The sequence below is a fragment of the Vipera ursinii genome, assembly GCF_947247035.1.
Source record: "Vipera ursinii genome assembly, chromosome: 1".
Lineage (NCBI taxonomy): Eukaryota > Metazoa > Chordata > Lepidosauria > Squamata > Viperidae > Vipera > Vipera ursinii.
The window spans coordinates 21,976,347-21,997,712 of NC_139512.1; the positions used below are offsets into that span (position 1 = coordinate 21,976,347).

A 21,366-nucleotide genomic window follows, 5' to 3' on the forward strand; every position below is an offset into this window, starting at 1 on the left:
CTTCATTTTCAATGTGAGCCTATCCATTTCTGTATAGTCCAAAATTTTCTTAATTATGTCTTCTTCAGATGGTATTTCTTTGTTTTTCCAGTATTGAGCAAATATAATTCTTGCTGCTGTTAATATATGTAATATTAAGTATACACATTTCTTATCATAATTTTCTGAAATTATGCCTAAAAGAAATAATTCCATTTTATAGTCTATATCCTATGATCTTTTCTAGCCACCTATGTATTTCTGACCAATAGTTCTTTGTTTCTCGGCTCTTTTATGACATGGACTTCAACTCCCAGAATTCCTGAGCCAGCATGGCTGGCTCAGGAATTCTGGGAGTTGAAGTCCAGGAGTCACAAAAGAGCCGAGGTTGCCTACCCCTGCTTTAGGGCATGTCCACTAAAGATGATAATATGTGCCTGGATTTTATCTGCATTTCCAACAATTGCTACAAACATTTTTAAACGTTGCTATTCTTGCAGGTGGCAAGTGCCATCTATAGAACATTTTATATACATTTTCTTTATAAATAGCTGCCCTCGTTATTTTGTAGTTTCTTTCCCATAGGTTTTGCCATTTTTCTAGCTCTACATTGTGCCCAAGTTATCATTGATTAACTTGTTCATCTTCCATCTTTAAATTTAACAGAAAGCTGTACAGTTTCTTAATCAATTTGTCCTCTGATGACAATAGTATCTGGTCTAATGTCTGGTCTTTGTAAAAAGCATATATTTTTTCATCTTTCTCATATCTCATTTGCATTTGCAAGTGTGGCCACCATGATAGCTCAATACCCTATTCTTCCAATTCTTGTTTAGTTTGTAGTTTCCCATCAGTATTCAAAATACCTTTATAAGTCACAGGTTTCTTATAATTGATTAAGTTTGGGTGTACAAAGGCCTCCATTGTCGAAATCCATCCTGGTATTTTCATGTAAGTTCTTGATTTTACCTTTTCCCATGTCAAAAGCAGTGCATTTCTTACATAGTAGTTTTGAAAGTGTTTATGAATTTTGTTTTTCCCATAGGAAAGAATGCCATCCAAGTTGTAGGTCATGCCCTACTAGGTATAATAGTCTTTTATTTCTAGGAGTTATCCATTCTTTTAACCACGTTGGTGTGGCTGCTTGATAGTACAAGATCTAGTCTGGTAGGCCAAAGCCTCCATTTTCTTTTGCTTCTTGTAACATTTTATCTGATTCTAGCTTTTTTCCCTTGCCAGATAAATTTCAATATTGATGTATTCATCAAAAAAATTATGTTTGGTGTCATAGTCAGCTAGCCCTTAGAAGCAGAATTAACCTGGCTTCTATTGCCATATTAGGCTGCATACTCTGTCAGTCCCCTGGCCACTGCTCTCCAAGGCCATGCTGAGTAACAGGAGAATCTTAAATGTTCAAGTTGAGTTTTCCTCTGTATATTCTATATGGAGCCCATTTTCCCTATTTGAAGGAAAGAGTTGAACCTGATTTACCAGTGACATAAAGGAGGAGTATACACAAGAGAAAGGAAGGGAGACTCCTACAACAGGCAATTCCTCCCTGTTATGTATCCAGGTGCTGGTCACCTGCATAGCAGCGGCCACTAGGGGCCGTTGGCCTGGAAGGTTTGGCGGGAAAACCTAGTTCCGGCGGGAAACCAAGGGCCAACCCCATTGGCTAGCCACCTACCTGGCCAGGTATATAAGGAGGCCACGTAGCCCTTGTTCTCCAGCACAGAACACCCCCCAATAAAGAGCCGAACCTGCACTCCGGCTGGCGTCTCTTCCTTGTGTCGGACCCACTACATTACAGTGGCGAGGATGGGATACTGCCGACAAAAGAGCTGAAGTCACTAGGGGAATGCACCGCGTGCTGGAGAAAAGAGGCATCCTTCCTCCCCCCTCAACGCGACCGACAGCACCGTGACCGGCCGCCACAAGCAACCTGCGACTGGCTCTGGCCACCACAACCGCGATTCAAGACCAGCCACCACAGCAGCCAGCAGGGGATCGATGGCAAGTACAGGACAACCCCGCGAATTCGACACCCGCCACCTGGACAGATGGGCCCGATACCTGTCGCACGCCGAGCTGTACATGAGATTTAATCAGATCTCAGAGGACAGCTTGAAGGCGGCGGCCCTGCTCTGTATCGGCGGCCCCACATTCCTCGAGGTCGCCGCGAACCTATTCTCCCCGGAGCCCATCGAAACCGTCTCCTACCGGGACCTCGTCGCCAAGCTGAATGCAAACTTCCGTCCCCGCATGTCCGCGCTGGCCTGGAGGTCGCAGTTTGAGAAGAGGGACCAGCGAACCAACAAATCTGGGGCTGACTACATCGCTGCCCTGCGGGAAGCTGCCGTTCCCTGCAAATTTTTGAATATGGAGGAACGGTTACGTGACAGGCTGGTTTGCGGCCTACGGCACACGAGGCTGCAGGAGCGCCTGTTCATGAAGGTCGAGGTCTCGCTCCAGGAAGCCCAGGACGCCATCCTGGCCCATGAAGCAGCCTGTGGGGCTGTCCAGGCCATCCAGGAATCCAGAACTGGCAGCCAGACGGGCAGTATTCACCAGCAGGTGACCACGGCCGAGGACGAGGAGGACGAACAAAGCATCGACCTCCTCCGGCAGAAGGCGACCCCTGACCAACGAGACAGACGCCCGGACAAGCCCAAGCTGACCAATGGCTCACAGAAGTGCGCAGGTTGCGGCGGAAACCACGTGCGCACCCTCTGCAAGTTCCGGTCGGCCATGTGTTGGGCCTGCAAGAAGACAGGCCACATAGCCGCGGTCTGTCATAGCCGCCGCCCCCGAGGGGAGATCCACGAGCTGCACCCGGAAGAATCGCCGTTGAGAGGCGTTTTTGAAGGCGAACTGGATTAGACACCCCACCTCCGCGCCCTTCCACCCGTCGACTAATGGGCAAGCTGAACGGATGGTAAGGACCAAGGACGCACTCTGGCGCATCATCAGTGGGGACTGGCATCACAGACTGGCAAAATTTTTGCTTGCCCAGCACGCCACACCGTGCATGGCCACAGGGAAGAGCCCAGCAGAACTACGATGGGGACGGTGCCTCATCACCAAGCTTGACCGGCTGCACCCTGACCGAGTGGCAGCAGAGACCGAGAAGCCCTCGGCACCTAGGGTGCTCAACATGGGGGACCTGGTTTGGGTAAGAAACTACGGGGCAGGACACCCATGGATTCCGGGGACCGTGGTTGACAAAACTGGGCCACTCTCCTACATCGTGGGGGTGGAGGGGGATCGACACATCAGGCGACACATCGACCAGCTCAGAGGAAGGGCCCCTGAGTGCACCACCCACGCCCAACCAGATAACCACACCCCAGAAGAGGCCAGACCAACTGGAAACTGCACGGACCTTGAACAAGTGGAGGATGGCCTCCTTCAGCCGGCCCTGCAGCAGCATCAGGGCATCATCGGTGGCGGGGATCCAGTGGCCGGACCCAACACAGCTCAGGAGCACCGTGAGCCAGACGACCAGGGCCAAGGCGAAGCCCCACTCAGAAGATCCACCAGGCCCCACAGGACACCAGCGTACCTACCGGACTATGTTTGCAAGTGACCCATCAATCTCGCTGTATATGTATATAGTTATACATTGCAGATAGTTGTGTTATTTTTGCATAGTTGTGAGGGAGGCTCTTCTCTAAGGGGGAGTGGTGTTATGTATCCAGGTGCTGGTCACCTGCATAGCAGCGGCCACTAGGGGGCGTTGCCCTGGATGGTTTGGCGGGGAAACCTAGGGCCAACCCCATTGGCTAGCCACCTACCTGGCCAGGTATATAAGGAGGCCAGATAGCCCTTGTTCTCCAGCACGGAACACCCCCCCCCAATAAAGAGCTGAACCTGCACTCCGGCTGGCGTCTCTTCCTTGCGTCGGACCCACTACATTATACTCCCTAACCCTTTTTGGTTGATTAAATAAGTTTATACCTCTTTCAGAAGAACCCCTTTTAACATAGCCTGACAACAGCTGACAGGTAATAGTGCTGAGGGACAATTTAAATGCAGGGTTCTTGTCAGTTGTTTTTTAAGCTTCACCAACAGGTGGTGGAGTGGGGGAGAGCTGAGCAGTGATCTTCTTGGAAGAGGCAAGGTGAAACGATTACAGTATGCACCAGTCTCTGATCACATGGATCAAGTCAAATTAAATCAAATCAGGCCTGGCAATCAGGTGCTGTGAATTTTTGCAAAACCTGGACTTAAGTTTTGACAAATAACTAAACCCACTGGTCTAGCCTTCCATCAAAACTTGCAAATCAGTGATTGGTGGATTTTACCCTACCAACTGGTGATGTCATGTGTAAAGAGCCTTATAAATAAGGGCATCAGCATTTGGGAGGCTATGTACCTGTGTCAGCAATGGGACAATAAACTTTATGGCAGTATAATTTTTGATGGACAGGCTTGCAAGAACAAGCTCATCTGAAACATGACTTCAAGACAAAGTTGTTAGAATGTTTACTAGCTAATTTTTATCAGTTTTTATATTGGGTATTTTGACATAAGGAATTGCTGTAGGTTTTTTTTTGCTATTATACATTTTATTAAGTGTATGTAATGCAGTTTTGATTTGGTATGTATATGCATCAAGGTACTGATATTCAGGACTGTATTGAGCATATTTTTAATTCAAAAGTACTGTATGGATCAGCAGAAATGATTGTATAGCACAGAAGAGTTCCACTTAGGATCAATTAAATTTCTAAATACTTAACATTCTCCCTTCATTATCTTACAGTAATCCACGAATGTGTGAAGATTGCCAAGAGAAAATTAGTTCACACACCTGTTTTAGGAGTGACTACCACAACTGAAAATGTACATTTTGAATTCACCAAGCCACCTTAAGTTTATTATCCAAAACATGTAAATGCATTTGTACAGTGCTCAAAGTTTGGCTGGGAATATCTCCGATTTGCTTTCTTATGTGGACTGGTGCATCATGCAAACTTAACCTATTTAGTACGTTCTTGTTTCGGTCTTTTGTTCAAACCCAGAAACTAAATAAGCAAGTTGAATAGCTGCGCACTTCGAAGGATAGGGAAACGTTCCTCTGCCCCAATCTCTGGCTCACCCAGGAGAGGCCTCTGCTTTCCCTGCGCGCTTCTCTGCCAACGGCAGGGGGCGTTGTCAGCAACGCACCCGCGCCCGTCCGGCGTTCTAAGTGAGTGGGCGGTGGTTGCGGACGCGGTTGCTGAGGGGACTGCTGCGGCGACGGGGCTACCTCATTCCCTCCTAATCCTCCCCGCACTAAGATGGCGGCGGATCCTCCTCCTGAAGAGTTCGGCGTGGCCGAGGAACGGAGCGGGCATTGCGCCGTGGTCGATGGGAATTGTCTTTATGTGTGGGGGGGATATGTGGTAAGGAAATTAGGTTCGACGGGGAAGCCGAAAGGTTGGACCAAATACGTGTGGGAAAGAAAAAGGCAGTCTCGTATTAACCGTGCATTGGAAACCCTGGGGGGGGGGGGAGGGCTAGAGAAGCAGTTCGCTTTATCTCGCCTCCCCCCGCCCCCCGTGTTATTTTAAAGAGAAAGCTCGCGGTCACTGCTTCCAGAGCTAAATGGGCGGGAAAGAAAAGGGCACGCGCCGCTTTTGGACGTGAAGGAGGTTGGTTGTTTATCTCAGCTGTTTATCTGATTGGACGGTAAGGTCTCCTGATACATTAGCTGGCCCGCCTCTTTTCCCGCCCCCAGGAGGCTGAATTTATACTGTATTTGAGTGCTAGAATCTCTTGCCGCCTTAGAAGCTTGACAACCTTACGTTGTGTGAGATGGTTTGTTATAATAAATTCGCTTTTTGTCTTGAAGAGTGACTTTTTTCCCCTTAAAAGGTAAAGGTTTCCCCGCACATGCGTGCTAGTTGTTTCCGACTCTAGGAGCCGGTGCTAATCTCCGTTTCAAAGCCGAAGAGCCAGCGCTTGTCCGAGGATGTCTCCGTGGTCATGTGGCCGGCATGACTAGATGCCAAAGGCGCACGGAACGCTGTTACCTTCCCACCGTAGTGGTCCCTATTTTTCTACTTGCATTTTTACATGCTTTCGAACTGCTAGGTTAGCAGAAGCTGGGATGAGTAACAGGCGCTCACTCTGTTACGCAGCACTCGGGATTTGACCCGCCAAACTGCTGACCTTCTGATCAACAAGCTCAGCGTCCTAACCCACTGAGCCACCGCGTCCCTTTTTCCCCTTAGGAACTAGTAATAATGTTCTTTGTGGGTTACTGAGTTCCCACATTGTAGATAGTCCTCGTCTGGAGATCACAATTGGGACCAGAATTTCCATTGTTAAGTAAGGTGTTGTTAAACGAATCACACCCAATTTTACAACCTTATGTAAGTGAATCACATGGTCATTAAGCAAATCTGGCTTCCCCCATTGATTTTGCTCATGGGAAGCTGGATGGGAAGATTGCATGACACCAGGATACTGCAAAGGTTGTAAATGCATGCTAGTCACCAAGGACCCAAATTTTGCCCAGGGGTGAGGGGTGGTGCTGCTGCAATGGTTGTGGACCAGTTGTCACTTTTTTCAGAGCCATTGTAACAGTTGCTGAAGGAATGGTTGTAAGTAGAGGACTGCTTGTACACTGAATTCTTTAAAAATGTAATCTCATTGTGGATTTAAAGTCATGGTTTATGGCTTGGCTTCAGCCATTCTGATGTAATCAGTATCAAGATTAAAAGCAAGTGAATACTGTCCTTCCATTGACTTGATTGATTTCTATGGCAAATGGCTGGCTGTGGTAAGAAGATAACAGTTTGTGTATCTTCCAAGCAAAGAAGAGTATCTGAACATGAATTATCTCAATCTCATTTAAAGATGAACACTGTGATAATTGGTGACATATCACATTTTTCTTTGTGACTGTCAGTTGGAGCTGCCTTGACTTGGTCTCCTGTTTTAGGATTGCAGAGGATGTAAGCCAGACATGTCAAACACAAGGCCCGGGGGCCAGATCCGGCCCGCGAAGCTATCCTGGAAACAGTGAGGGAACAGCCCCCACTGCTTTGGCCCTGGCCCAGACACCCTCAGATCTGTCCCACTCCTACCCAGGCCCCCATAGGCACCCTTGATGCGAACGATGTAGAGCTGGCCATGCCCACCCAGTAGGCCATATGCACTCTAGCCATGCCCACCCAGTAGGCCACGCCCACCCTGGCCATACCCACCCGGCCCCTTGAGGGCAACTGCAATGCTGATGTGGCCCTCAATGAAATTGAGTTTGACATTGTAAGCTAACCCCTTGTCCAGTTAATTTCAATTATTTTTAGTATTGAGATTTAAGGATATGGCATGATGGGAGGAGATCTGAAGTCTATCATTTGCTTATTTAGGTGTTAACAACCAGGATGTGACTGGTTTATAGGTAAGGGAGATGATCAACATGGCTAGGATGTGCTTCTTCCCATTTGAACAAGCTACTCATGACCAATCTATCAAGCCACCACAGTTTTATGCCCTTCAAGAAAAGGAAAATACAAACTCTTATTTCTTCCCCTAAATATATTGCCTTTATTGTTGTAATAATTCATTGCAAAGTAAAGGGTTTTCTTTGCTGTTTCCATGAGCATTGTTTAATTAGAGTTATTTTGGAATAAGGACATTTATTACCATCACTATTGGGTTCTGGTGTTCTGGAAATGGCAAAATATTTCAAGGTGCAGGTGCCCTAAATACAAAGCTTTTTATACTTATGGGATAAATGAGTAGCTTGTTCAAATGGGAAGAAGCACATCCTAGCCACATTGATCATCTCCCTTTTCTATAAACCAGTCACATCCTGGTTGTTAACACCTAAATAATATTTGCAGTGAGATTATAATTTTCAACAAATTCTTTATATACTTTTCTGGTAACATATATTTAATTCTTGCATGCATAAATTATATACTAGGTATACTACTGAGTACCTTTAAAATGTAAGATTTTCAGTGTCACTTTCTATGCTTTCACTGATCTGCCACTTGAAATTTTCTTTCTAACAAAAGACTAGTGGTACAGAGTTATGCATGTAATTGATAGTTAATGAAAGGAAAATGTGTGTGCTTTATGATTACTAAAATAATGCTCCAGCCAGCCAAGTTATCTATTAAAGAGCTAGAATTTGAAATGGAAAGTATTCAGAAAATAAAAATTATGTCAGAATTACTGTTTTTTTCTGCACAGTCTATTGAAGAAAATGAAGTTTATTTACCAAATGATGAACTTTGGATCTATGAAATTGACAATGGATTATGGTAAGTTACATTATTTACTGTACTGTTAATTTATCAAAGTAATTATATGATAAATTTTATTTGTTGAAATTACTGTTTTAGCTAAATAGGCTTTTTACTTCCTTGTTTCTTTTAATTAATTTAGTATTGAAAAAGAAATATGGTCTTAAGGCTAGATTTCCATACTAGAATACGTTGAAATATGACTGGCTAGTTCTAGGTTATGACATCGCAGCAAGTATAATTTATGATTCAGTATTTTGTGGAAATTAGGGTAACTTGATTAACTGGACAAACCAATCCTAGATTTCCTAAATTATATAAAAATCCCTATTAATTTTAATATGATTTTAATGTATTTGGAAATGGATATCAGTGATAGTTCTTTCTCTTCTCAGAGGCTATTGTAATTAGAAGGTTCTATTTTCATTTAGGAATGAGTCAGAAAGTCTTGGAGTAGCCAGTAAGAATGTTGATATAGTTTCCAATGTATTTATCTGATTGTGATGAAATAATTCCCCTCAAACTTACTTATATCTTATGTTGCTGGGAAATAATGACATTTGGGGAATACTAATTTATAGTGACTGGAAGAAAATTACATAGATTGAGGTAGATAACACTTAATAATTTTACAGAAAACTGTAATTTCTAAGTACTGAAAGTATTATTGCTTTTATCTGTTTCTCGTACTCTCTGAGCAAATTTAAAGTATATTCTGTATTGCCTGAATTGCAGGTCAATGCATCTAATGGAAGGAGAGTTACCTCCATCTATGTCTGGAAGCTGTGGAGCTTGCATTAATGGGAACCTCTATATCTTTGGAGGATTTGATGACAAAGGATACAGCAATCGGGTACTGAATTCCTTTCATTGTTAAAAACTTTCCCAACAAAATAAGAAATTTCTTAAATAGTGAAAAATATGGTTCAATTTATTTAAAACTGACCTGTATCTTTTTTATATTTATAATTGTGTTTCATATTTGTGTTTTATGATTCATTATTGTAACTATTAAATTAAAAATATATAGTGGTAAGAATTTATAATGATCAAGAAATGTCAAGACTAAGATCTGAATTTGGGACTAATCAGCACCAAGATAATTTTGGGATATCTAGCTGCTTCAATACCTCATATTGCATAGTTTATTTTTCATTGGACTTTAGAATCTTTTCCGTATATGGCATAAATGCTGTATGGGAAATAAAAATCATATATCCCACTGAATGAATATATTTAGCATTGTTAATTCTTGTGTACTGTATGTAAGTACTAACGGTATTAATTCCATCTGGTATCACTTCCAGATGAATGATGATCAACAGAGCTACCATTTGATAACAGTGGGACTTTATTGACAAATATGTTTAGGTGAGCGCCAGTGTGGCGTAGTAGTTAAGGCAGGGACCTTCAAACTTGGCCTTTTTATGACTTGTGGACTTCAACTACCAGAATTCCTCAGCCAGTGTAATTTGCTGTATTGTTTTTAAAAAACCTTGTGAACCGCCCTGGGAGAAGGGCGGTATATAAGTCTAATAAAATAAAATAAATAAAAGGGCCAAGTTTGAAGACTGCTGAGTTAAGGCATCAGACATAACACCAGCTGGGTGACCTTGGGCCAGTCACTCTTTCAGCCCTAGGAAGGAGGCAATGGCAAACCACTTCTGAAAAACCTTGTGAAGAAAACTGCAGGGACTTGTTCAGACAGTCTCAGAGGATTGGACATGATTGAACAGAAGAAAAAAAAATACTTAGAAGCATCATAAAAAATGTCTAAGGCTTTAACCTAAAGTCTTCTAAGGCCATCAGGTCTTCATAGTTTAGATTACAATGTATTAGTTTGAGATAGCTTGGTTTCACTAACATTACTTGGAAAACCAGTAATGGGTAAAATTTAGTTTCCAAAATCTTTTTTTTCTGAAAACTATGGGCATTAAACTTGGAACTAGTTTTACTTCATTGGAACTACTAAGCATTTTTGTTACTAGTCTTTGGCCTAATTGAAAGCATCAGTTCAAAAACTGATCATAATTTTACAATTAGAAAATGTATGTTAGCACAAAAGTTTATTTAAATATTAGAAATAAGAGAATTTAATACTTTTCATTAAAATAGGAATGTTGGTTTTCTCTATTCCCCCTTTTCCATGTTTATAGAATAATGTATATTTAAAGTATTCTAATTTTCTTTAAAGCTCTATCATGTTAATTTGCGAACAAAAAATGGAATTTACAAATGGAAGCAAATCACAGACTTTAAAGGTCAACCTCCTACCCCACGTGACAAGCTTGCTTGCTGGGTGTATAAAGACAGGTAATTCCATGAATGATTTCATAAATGGGGAGGAAAGTGATAGCTGATGAAAAATATCTGGTAACTTAATGGCTTGATAACATTTATCAGTGGGATATACTACTACAAACAATACTTGCATTATAAGTAAATAACAATAGGCTGTAATATTTTAAGATTTTTTTTAAAGATAAAATATTTTGAATATTGAATTCATGTTTCTCTTGATGTTGCCAGTGCATTGCTGACAGAAAAAGTAGTATACTTTGGATGTCCTTCTTATCTATGTAGAGTTAGCAATACGTATAAGGCAAATAAATTATTACAGGTGATATTTGAGAAGACTTGTGGAAAATGAAAATGTAGAATTATAGTATTCTTAGGATTATTGCTGATTAATTAGTACTTTTAATTCCAATTATTTCAGGTTAATCTACTTTGGTGGTTATGGCTGTAGGAAACAAAATGAGCTAAGTGACTGTTTTGATGTTCATGATGCATTTTGGGTAAGATTAAGATTTAATTTCAAGCAAAAAATAGCAGTTGATTTATTATTAGTGCTTTTATTTTTTATTTTTTTAAATTATTACTACTACTACTAGTGTATTTTACTTTTTTTAGGAAGGTCAAATATTCTGGGGATGGCACAATGATGTTCATGTTTTTGATACAAGTACTCAAACTTGGTATCAGCCAGAAATTAAAGTAAGTGTTGTAACTCGGTGCATAGATATTATCCAGTTGCATCAGGGACACCTCGCAGTTGTTGTGGGCATATTCTGATTACTGTTATTTCTCTTGCTTGCAGCGTGGAATTGCACCTCAACCTCGAGCAGCTCATTCATGTGCCGTCATAGGGAATACAGGCTATGTTTTTGGAGGACGGGTTTTGGTTTGTATTCAGTGCCCACTTAATTTTTTTATAAGAAGGATGCTTTAATGCTAGAAAGGAAAAAACATATCTTTTTGAAGTAAAAAGAGAATGTTAAAATATTAAGGCCTTGCTTTTTTAAGGCCTTTTTTCCCTTCAATTTTCCTGTGGCTTTAACTTGACTCCAAGATTTAGTCACCAAAGAATTAAAATAAAAAGACTTATTGAAGAATAGGAAAATAGAATGAGATTATTGTCCATCTAGCTAATAATACAGTATGTGTAGAGCTGTTCAGCAGATGTGGATTTAAAGTGTTCCTGCTGCTCATTCTGGATAATGGTGGCAAGTAATCATGCACCAGAAAAGCGAGTATTTATTTGAAAGGCTTCAACAGAGAAAGATCAAGCCCTTCAGCCCAGACCAGAAATTCTAAAATACTTTACCTGTGTGTTCTCAAAAATAAATGGAATTTGACCACACATATACTCTATTAGTTAGTTGAATTGGTATGAATTGTCACTTGGTACTTTGGGCTGAATAGTTTAATTTGGTTTGGTTGAAAATCAAATCATATAATCCAAATGGACATAACACAATGAAGTAGTGTGAGGACAGTTATATAGAGATACTATTTTCTTCATGTTCTTGTTAACCATAATAAGCATAATCTCAATTGATAGAGTTAGATAAGTTTTGTTATATTTGGAATTTGTAAACTGAAATTGATACTATATTTTATTTTAAACTAAAATGGATATTTTTTTTTAATAGCAAACAAGGATGAATGATTTACATTCTCTGAATTTAGACACTTGGGTTTGGTCAGGAAAGTAAGTTTTTCTCCTTGATGTTGTTTTTTCTGTTGTACACAAATACCCTAGTAGTTAAATGCAATTTGGTTTTGAACATTTTCATGGGGTTTGCTTTTTGATAATAAATCGCTACTATTTCTATTAATGTCACATAATCCTTTTATGGTAATAAGCAAATTTATTATTTATAGATGGATTTCTGCATATTATGTGGATGAAATTTTCAGAGGATAATAGACCAATTTAAATATAAATGCAAAAGCACTTAAGGTTAAGGTTCCTCCCTCACAATATCAAGGACTGATTTTGCTATAAGCCATCCTTTTGCTGTTGTAGACTAAAGGGTTTTTTTTTAATTTTAAGTTGTAAAATTTAAAAGTGAAGAAAACGTCTAGGTCAACAGCATATCTTAGGATTTTATTAAATTACAAGGATTTCTTAGCTGAAGCTTCTAAGAACTTTTAGAGAAAAATGAAGAGATTTTTTTTTATTATCCATTAGATTGTCAGGTTGACAATTCATATTAACCATCATATATAGATTTAGTTGGCTATGAGATGGCCGGCAAATAAATTTCCTAAACATATGAATAAGTGAAGAGAAACCTGTGTGTGTGTTACTCGTAAATTGCAGATTAGAAACCAATGGTTATAACATGGCCTCTTGTTTCCTGGTTTAGTTGAGTTGGCAACTGAAGAAGGCTCAGAGGGGTGCTTGAATCCTAGTTATTTCACGTTTTTGAATCTATACAACTCAGTTTCAGCAATTAATAAACAATTTATATGACATAAGCTGCCTTAGGAAATACTTCCTCCCACCAATCCCCCAAACATGCTGTAATATTCAGTAATTATTTGGGATTTGTTTGTTTGAATTATATAAGCAGTTGTGCCTTTGGTTGCTGTTACACTTAGAATTGCTACAAATGGAGAAAAACCGAGAGAGAGATCATGGCACACACTGACTCCTGTGGCTGATGGCAAACTTTTCCTTTTTGGTGGCCTGAGTTCAGACAATGTCCCCTTAAGTAAGTAGCATTTGTCCTGAATTGTTGAGATTGTGATGAAGATATAGTTAGTATTTGAGTTATGGTGGCAATTCGGACTGCCACCCCAAAGCGATGCAGTTATAAAGAGCAATTTCATGTGGCTGCATTGTTTGGCAACAGCAGTCACAATTCTTTTCCTAGACCCAAGATGCACGGGTCCTTAAGTGGGAAGAAGCAGAATCCCAGGTAGGGAGAATGGTACGTAGGGATGCAGGAAAGGGCTGGTGCAGGCAGTATGGGAGACAGAGGAAGGTTGGCCCAGGCTGCACGAAAGTCATGCGAAGCCAGGAGAAGGGCCCACAGAGCCTGAACGTGACTTGTGATCTTCCCTGACAGCTTCCCCATTGAGTTTTCTTGTGGGAAGCTGCCAGGGAAGTTTGCAAATGGCGATCATACAACTGGGGCTCCCTGCAACATTACACAGTAATGGTGAGCCAGACACATAAGTGCCTGGATTACAATTAGTGTCCATTGGCAGCATGTTCTCTTCAGACAGGTTTTCAGCAAACAAGGACAAAGTGGTAATAAACCAAGCTGCTTAGTTAATCTGAATAGAATGGCATGAAGAAAAGTCAAATGTTCATGAAACATTTGGCATATTTTGAAATGAGATTTCATATGCTCCTGGAGAGTAGGTTGCTTTTCTTTAGGAAAATAAGTAATGCTACCCCTCCTGGTTATTTCTGAAACTGAGGGGAGCCAGATCATGGTAAAAAAGAAAAGTACTTAGTCAAAGAACAGTGTAGAAACCTACTAAACTAGTACCTGCTTCTCTTTTAGTTCCTGGTGAAGGTCCTTGTTTTTCAGGATGAAAATCATTCACATATAACACAAAACAATTTGTTATATAATTTCTTGCCATTTTTAAATAAAAGCAATAGCACTAATCTTTGTGTCTCTATTTTCAGGTGATGGTTGGATTTATGATGTTGCAACAAATGAATGGCAACAACTTGCATATTTACCACAGACTAGACCTAGGTATAATCTGCTAGTCATCTCCTGAAATTGAAGAACGTATGACTTTGTAATTGTAATTTTGAAAATTCAAATATAGATTTTGATCTAATTCTGAGGAGCCCTTGGTGCTCTCTGAGCTTGGTTGTTTTCTTGCAGATGTTTGATTACTGAAACTAGGTAGCATCATCAGTGCACTGATGTTATCTGATTTGGCTAATGAAATGTCTGCAAGAAAGTAATCAAGCTCAGAGAGCACTAAGAACTCCTCGTTTCAATCCTAAACTACAAATATTCTCCTTTATTGATCTAATTTTAACTTATAAAAGTAGAAAGGCACATCTATTCATGTAATCATGACTCAGTTTCTCTGGGCTCCCATTTTCCCAATTACAGACTGCTTGTCATATCTATTACTATTCCAAAGAATCCTATAATCCTCAGAAGTAATTTTGCATGGCATTGTAAGGGGAATAAGACAACATGAAAGCTGTGTAACAATTGAAATTTATTTATAATTCACATGCAGCAACTCAATAACTTAAAACATGACTTAAATTACAATTTTTATTTTGATCGTTTTACCTGATTTCTCTGCTTAAAAGCTTCCTATAGTGTCAGTAAAGTTGTTGCAAATAATTTTAGTTTTAATAATTGTTCTGTTCAGACCTTATGCCTAAAAACAAAAGTGTAAAAAAAGTCTCGTAGTATCTTCACACAAATGTATCCCATGTCACAGTTCTCTCCATGCTTAATAATGTGACTCCAAATAGCTTCAAGCTGGGGTCAATTGAAGCCAGTGCAGTCGGTAGCTGGCAAGAATGGTTGTAAATTGTGATCATGTGAATGTGGTTATGCTGCAATGGCCATAGGTGAAAGGACAAGTTGTAACTACCACTCATTCAGCACTAATAACTGCTGAACAAGTGTCATTATAGAGGGAGCACCTGTAATTACAAATTTTGAATACAAAATAAGACAGAATGAGACATTACAGTAATTAGAATAAAGCAAAATAGATCAAAGATTTGTGAATCTTGCATATTCAATTTTGTGTAGGTTGGTTCCAGGTAGATGAAAGGGGAAAGGGGTGCTTGAGTCGGAGTACACCCTATGTTCAAAGACATGATCATTATGGCTGCAGTACCTCAGAGAGACACTTTACCAGAGACAGAAAATGAATAAGAGACCTTGTCCTTTTGAACTCTGAAAACAATTCATTCTATATATAGTAGGATTGTTAGATATAGTTTGAATTCTGTTACTTTACAGTGCTTTTATATTTTGCAGCTTTTAGATAATTGGTTATATTAACATTGTATTTTTGCTCTGATAATATGAATAGATAACTAAGCTCTTTGCACGTCATAATTTAATATTGAATGTAACAGTGCAATCCAGTATACAAAAACTTTGTAGTATTAATCTATAATTTATCCATTGACATTACAATAAACAAGCTGATAAATATTGCCCCCTTATCCTGCTATTGATATAAGTGTACTGAATATAAGATTTACAACATCTGACTTTTGAGGAGTAATTCTTTACCTTATTACACTAATTATGTACCTTATTATGTACTACAAAACTCCATTTTCTGGTTTAGATGCCAGCCCTGTTAGTTATGTGTACAATTCAGTTATAATGTGGTATATTTGAATTACAACAGATACTATAGTTTTTGACAAGGATTTGTTTAAACAGATGATGTTAATTTAGTTGATTAATAATGCAAATAACATGCTTTATTAGAATGTCTAGGTGCTAAGTTAGAGCAGCTGTGAGAGGACATAAACTCTGTCAGTCAATAGAAAAAGCCTCAGGTTTCAAGCTAGGAGTCAAGGCCCAGAGTGAAGGCAGGAAAGGCATTCCAGTGTTCTTCGATGATCCAGTCCAGGCCAGAATTTTCCTAATGCAGATAAGACAGAGGCAGAGCTATCAACAGGTATGAGGAAGAGAACAGGTGGGATACAGTTTAGTGTAAGGAGAATGGTATATAATTGCTGAAATAAATGAAGTAAGGTGTTTTACAGTCATCGTGTACATACTTTGTAAATAAACAAGGGAACTAATCTCACAATCCTATGCACAGTGAGTTTCATGTGTTAATTTAATTTCCAGAAAATGACTTCACACGCAATGAAGCTGTCCTAACTCCCAACAATTCTAGTGGTTTAACATACCCAAACAGTGGGGGGAAAACCCAAAGACAATGTTCTGCATCAGTTTGTTTACTTTGCACTAGTGTGTGCAAAATAACACCCAACCTTTGTAGGATGCAAAGGAGGAATGGAAGAACAGAGTGCCCTTTTTACTTTGGTTCCCAATCATGTTCATAGTTACAAGCAAAAAGATGCAACCATTACAGCTCAGTTAATACTCATAGAAAACTGCATTCTATGTAGAGTTGCCATGATTTTTGGTACATTTATGCCCCTAAATGCCTTTTTATTCAAGTAGATCTCTGTTCTTGCCCATTTCCTTGATTTTTTAAAAGAAAGGTGCATCACACTTCCAATATGTTATTAACACACATTGCCTTACTACTCAACCCACAGCTAACATATATAATGACAGAAAACAATATCGGTCCATATGATTTCTTTCTCCAGTTAATGCAGGCAGGCTATTAATGCTAAAGAAGATTATATTAAAGAAGAGATTATCCTAGTCCAGGAGTATTTTCATTTCATGCCCTGTAAAAGAAATACAAATTCTAATGAATAATGACTAGGGGTCGCCTTAAATTAACGCTAAGACTGGAAAAATAAAATCTTTCAGATAGCTGAGTTTCTAAGTAATGCTATCTTGAATACTCATACTTTGATATTCATGCCAACATATTTCATGATATTATTATGGCTTATACATATCAAAACAATTTTTCACATTTTCATGATTAGTATAAAACAATTTTATATTGTACTTAAAGTATATAATTATTTTATAAAGACCGAATAAGCTGTTTTAATATTTAAACCTGTCTTTCATCAGTGCAAACAATGTTTTAAGAGTTGGGTCAAATGCATTATTATTTTTAAAAATTCTTCCTGTTCTTGTTAAGAAAATAAGTCCACTAATAGTAAACAGGAAAATATCAGTAAGGTTTACATTTCTTCATTCCTTACAAGTTCAAAATATTTTAAAGAATTGAGTAATCACTTCAAGACAATATAGATATTATATGTTGGAGATTAAGTGGAAAGTCCTATAATATAGATAAAGTATGCACCTCTAAAACATGTAAGTAAATGCTTCTACAAAAATCTGTTATTTGAGCATTCATTCTAAGTAAAATACATTCTAGGTTATGGCATACAGCCTGTGCTGGCAAAGAAGGTGAAGTATTAGTCTTTGGAGGAAGTAAAGATGATTTGCACTTCCTGGATAGGGTAAGTATCTTAAAGGATCTAATTGTTTTTATACATTTTAAAGGAAATGCACATTCCACATTTTTATGGCAGTATATTTAAGGAGAGAAGATAATTTGGGTTCAATTTTGATTCTTCCTAATTATACTGGGATAGGAGACCCAGAAAATAGTTTGCTATAGTTTTTCACAGCATTGACTAACTTTCATGCTATATTCAGTGTGCACAGAGTTAAGAGTTCTAATTATTTCATCCAGTTTGCTTTTTCTACAGGCATCTCCTACATATAGTATATGAAAAGCAATATGTTAGTGGAGGCCAGATATTTAATTCATATCCCAGCTTTATTTTGTATAATTCAAGGCAGCATGCATCATTATTCCTCTTTCTAACAACAACAGTGTGAGATGAGTCTGGCTTCCATGCCTTAAGGGATGATCTAGCACTCAATCATTTTTTTCCCCTAAACAAGCCAGAGCAAGATTCCACTTTGTTTTAACATCCCCTCTCTACTCTAAAGATTGGGAGTGAAATTTGATAACCGGTTACTTTTTAACACTGGAGCCATGGGAACAACATATTCTGGGCTGAATGAAAGTAAAAAAAATTGGTGTTTTTTTTTTGGAAAAAAAAACTTTCTAGACAACTTGGGATTCAGCATTTATAACTCCAAAAACAGAAAAAAAACATGATGAGTTGATATGGTAGGAGAAGCCAATAACAGCAACAAAAAAGATGAATTCCAGCTGGATGCTGTGGTGGTGGTGGTGGTGGGGAATCAGAAAAACATTCTCCAGCACATTCTATGGGAGAATCTGTTGGGCAACAGTTTGAAATGTGTTAGGCTGCTGCATTTTTAATCCTACTTTCACTTGGTCACATGACACAGGATAGATTTACTAAAGAATTCCAGAAGCCACACAACCTTGCTTGTCTTGCTTTGCTTCATTTTTAGTTTAACAACTGGCAGTTTTGATACTTTTTAATTGTGTATATTGCTTTCAGTACTTTTGTAAGAAAGAACTGTATATATTTGAAATCATCATTTTTCTCTTCCTTAGGGTCATTGCAGTGATTTATTGATTTTTCAAACACAACCATATTCACTTCTCAGGTGAGTTGAAAAAAACAGAACTAATAAAATTGTAAAGCTTCCAGAATAGTACACTTCAACAAATATTAATAGCAACTATTACAGGAACAACTCTTCTGATATAACAACTCTAATGTGCAAAGTCATTTAGTGGACCTCTGGCATGCTGAAACCTAAATATGTAACAGCTGTCCTATTGTTTTGGGAGTCAAGTAATGCTGTGTACATACTATGGCTGTTTTCCATTAGTGAAAGGACATTTTCCCTTATAGAAATTTTAATACATTTTGCATTCTTAATATAAACTCTCTTATGTCATTCTTATTTGGCAGCTATTTAAGCCAAATACGTAGTCTGTGATTCAAGCAAATCATAGAGGGTATGATGTTTCAATAGAATTATAATGAAGAATAGATTACTTTCAGTAATAGTTGTCTAATGAAAGAAGTACTAAGATTAGGAATATTGCTGTGGGAGTACATATTGCCATATTTAGATGTTTTAACTAGCTTGCTACTATGCAATTTATAGAGAGCAAAACTTTATAACATTCATATTGTTTCTTTTAGATTGAGTCTTGATTGTATTGGTAAAAATGCTGTTCTCTTGGAGAAACAATTACCTTGGTTGCCATCTAGGCTTCTGGAAGAAGTTGTGGAGAAGATAACTTTTTGGGTTGCTGTTAATCATCGTCAGAAAAAACAAGCCAAAGCAGAAGAACATGAGCAGATTAATGTCCTTTAAACAACAGTTCCGTTATCATTTTAAACAACAATGACTATTATTGGTAAATTGAACTAAATTCTAAATTTCTGGATGCATAAGAAACAGTTTCAAATGTTATCAGTGTCATAACAGCTCCATTTCAGGCTTTGAAGATTAAAAATATTCTTGGACTTAAGAGCAATTTGATCCGATTATTGTTATTAAAGATAATGGAGTTCCAAGCAGTGAAAATGGTGTTTGGCCATATAAGGTAGTTTACCTTCTGCCGGTATTTGAAAAGCATTTTTTTTAAAAAAAAAAGTTGAATTGTGTTAAAAAAATTGTGCAAACTCAAAATCCTTTTACGTTTTGACAAAGTTGCTTATTCTGTTGATTGTATAAAATTTGTATTTAACAGTTGAAAATATGTCCGTAACTTATTGTAAAAAGTGTTTATAAAATACTGTTTTCTATTCTTTTTGAATTTTCTTGAGTTTTGTGATTAACACTTGTAGAATCTGAATACAATTTACTGAACATCCTTTAGTCTCTTGCCATCATGCCATTTTGAAAGATTTGAAAACCTTCAAAAATAATTCTAAATTATTAATTAATTAATTAATTAATTCTAAATTTTACTTTGCTTATAGTAATAATAATAATTCTAAAATAATTCTAAATTATTAATTAATTAATTAATTAATTCTAAATTTTACTTTGATTATAGTAATAATTAAGCTCATATAAAGCTAAAATGTTTGGGTATATTATTTATATCACAGATGCCATACATTCCTTTAAGGAGATTTTTTATAATAGAATATCAATAGGCAACATATAAATGATACTTGCTGCCCTATTCTTTCTGCAGAAATATTTTAGACATTAAAAGGGGAATGTAAGCTTTCTCAATAACGGGGTAGCTTACCAAACAAATGACTGAATTATAATATCTGGCTAAATGACAAATGCCAATTATTAAAAATGTTCATCTGGTAATAAAGGGGTTACTTTAAACACATAGGTCTAAAAGCTATACTGAAATTACTCAGGGGATTTTTTTCCCCTGGAGTAAAAATATACAGGAATGCCCCAGCATTCACTAGTTTCAGATTTGTTTTGATTATTTGGATTTTAAATAGACAATGGATAAATAGGTACACAAAAGAGTGTCAAAGTGAAAAATGCTAAACAATGTTCTTTCAAGCTAAAAAATAATTTTAAAAAGGCGACTGACATTGCAGAATACTGTGCAGAAACATTCGGTTTCTCTATTTAGTGTCATTTCATTCTGTAAATACTAGGAAAGGCTTGAAGCACCCTGCAAAAAAAGCATGTTGAAAAGGAAAGATGGAATTCCAAGGTCAGTCATTTAAGAAAATTTGAAGGGGGAATTGAAAAGTGCCTAAAAACAGCAAGCCTCTGAGCAGGAGCATTCAACTGCAGCATTTTATTTCATGTTTTATTTTTCCCCTTCAGTCAGCCTAACCCTGTTGCTGGTGGGGATAGGAATTCAGGTGCCATGTCACTGAATACAGCAAAGTGGGCAAAAGTGCATCCTCTAGTTCACACTTGTTGCCTCTGAGCATCAGTGATAAATTGTTGGTACAATATCTCACCATTTTGAGGGAAGCTTGTTAAAGTTAATGCAACTTTTAATGCAAATCTAACAATATTCAGCTTAATTACTTGTGATGTCATGGTCACATACATGCACTTTTCTTAGCATGGTTAGGTGTTATGTGGGTTAGACAGCATCACCACCAGATGGATTCATAGCTGGCTGACCGGCCATACTCAGCGTGTGGTCCTCAATGGAGCCGCATCTACATGGAGGGAAGTGTGTAGTGGGGTGCCCCAGGGCTCTATTGTGAGCCCAGTGCTCTTCAACATCTTCATCAACGATTCGGATGAAGGGATAGATGGGGAACTCATCAAATTTGCAGACGACACCAAGCTGGCAGGAATAGCCAACACTCCAGAAGACA

The 21,366-nt window shown here is 38.4% G+C and overlaps 1 protein-coding gene across 1 annotated transcript; it reads left to right on the forward strand.

Moving 5' to 3' along the window:
* The first annotated feature begins 5,178 nt into the window (after positions 1-5,178).
* On the forward strand, positions 5,179-19,807 carry KLHDC1 (kelch domain containing 1). The gene is made up of 13 exons (XM_083372476.1): positions 5,179-5,366; positions 8,173-8,243; positions 8,961-9,078; positions 10,420-10,538; positions 10,945-11,023; positions 11,139-11,222; positions 11,326-11,409; positions 12,161-12,219; positions 13,116-13,228; positions 14,158-14,230; positions 17,517-17,601; positions 18,642-18,694; positions 19,243-19,807. Exons 1-13 carry the CDS (start codon positions 5,262-5,264, stop codon positions 19,415-19,417), a joined length of 1,218 nt encoding a protein of 405 aa, XP_083228602.1. The 5' UTR covers positions 5,179-5,261; the 3' UTR covers positions 19,418-19,807.
* Positions 19,808-21,366: the final 1,559 nt, after the last annotated feature.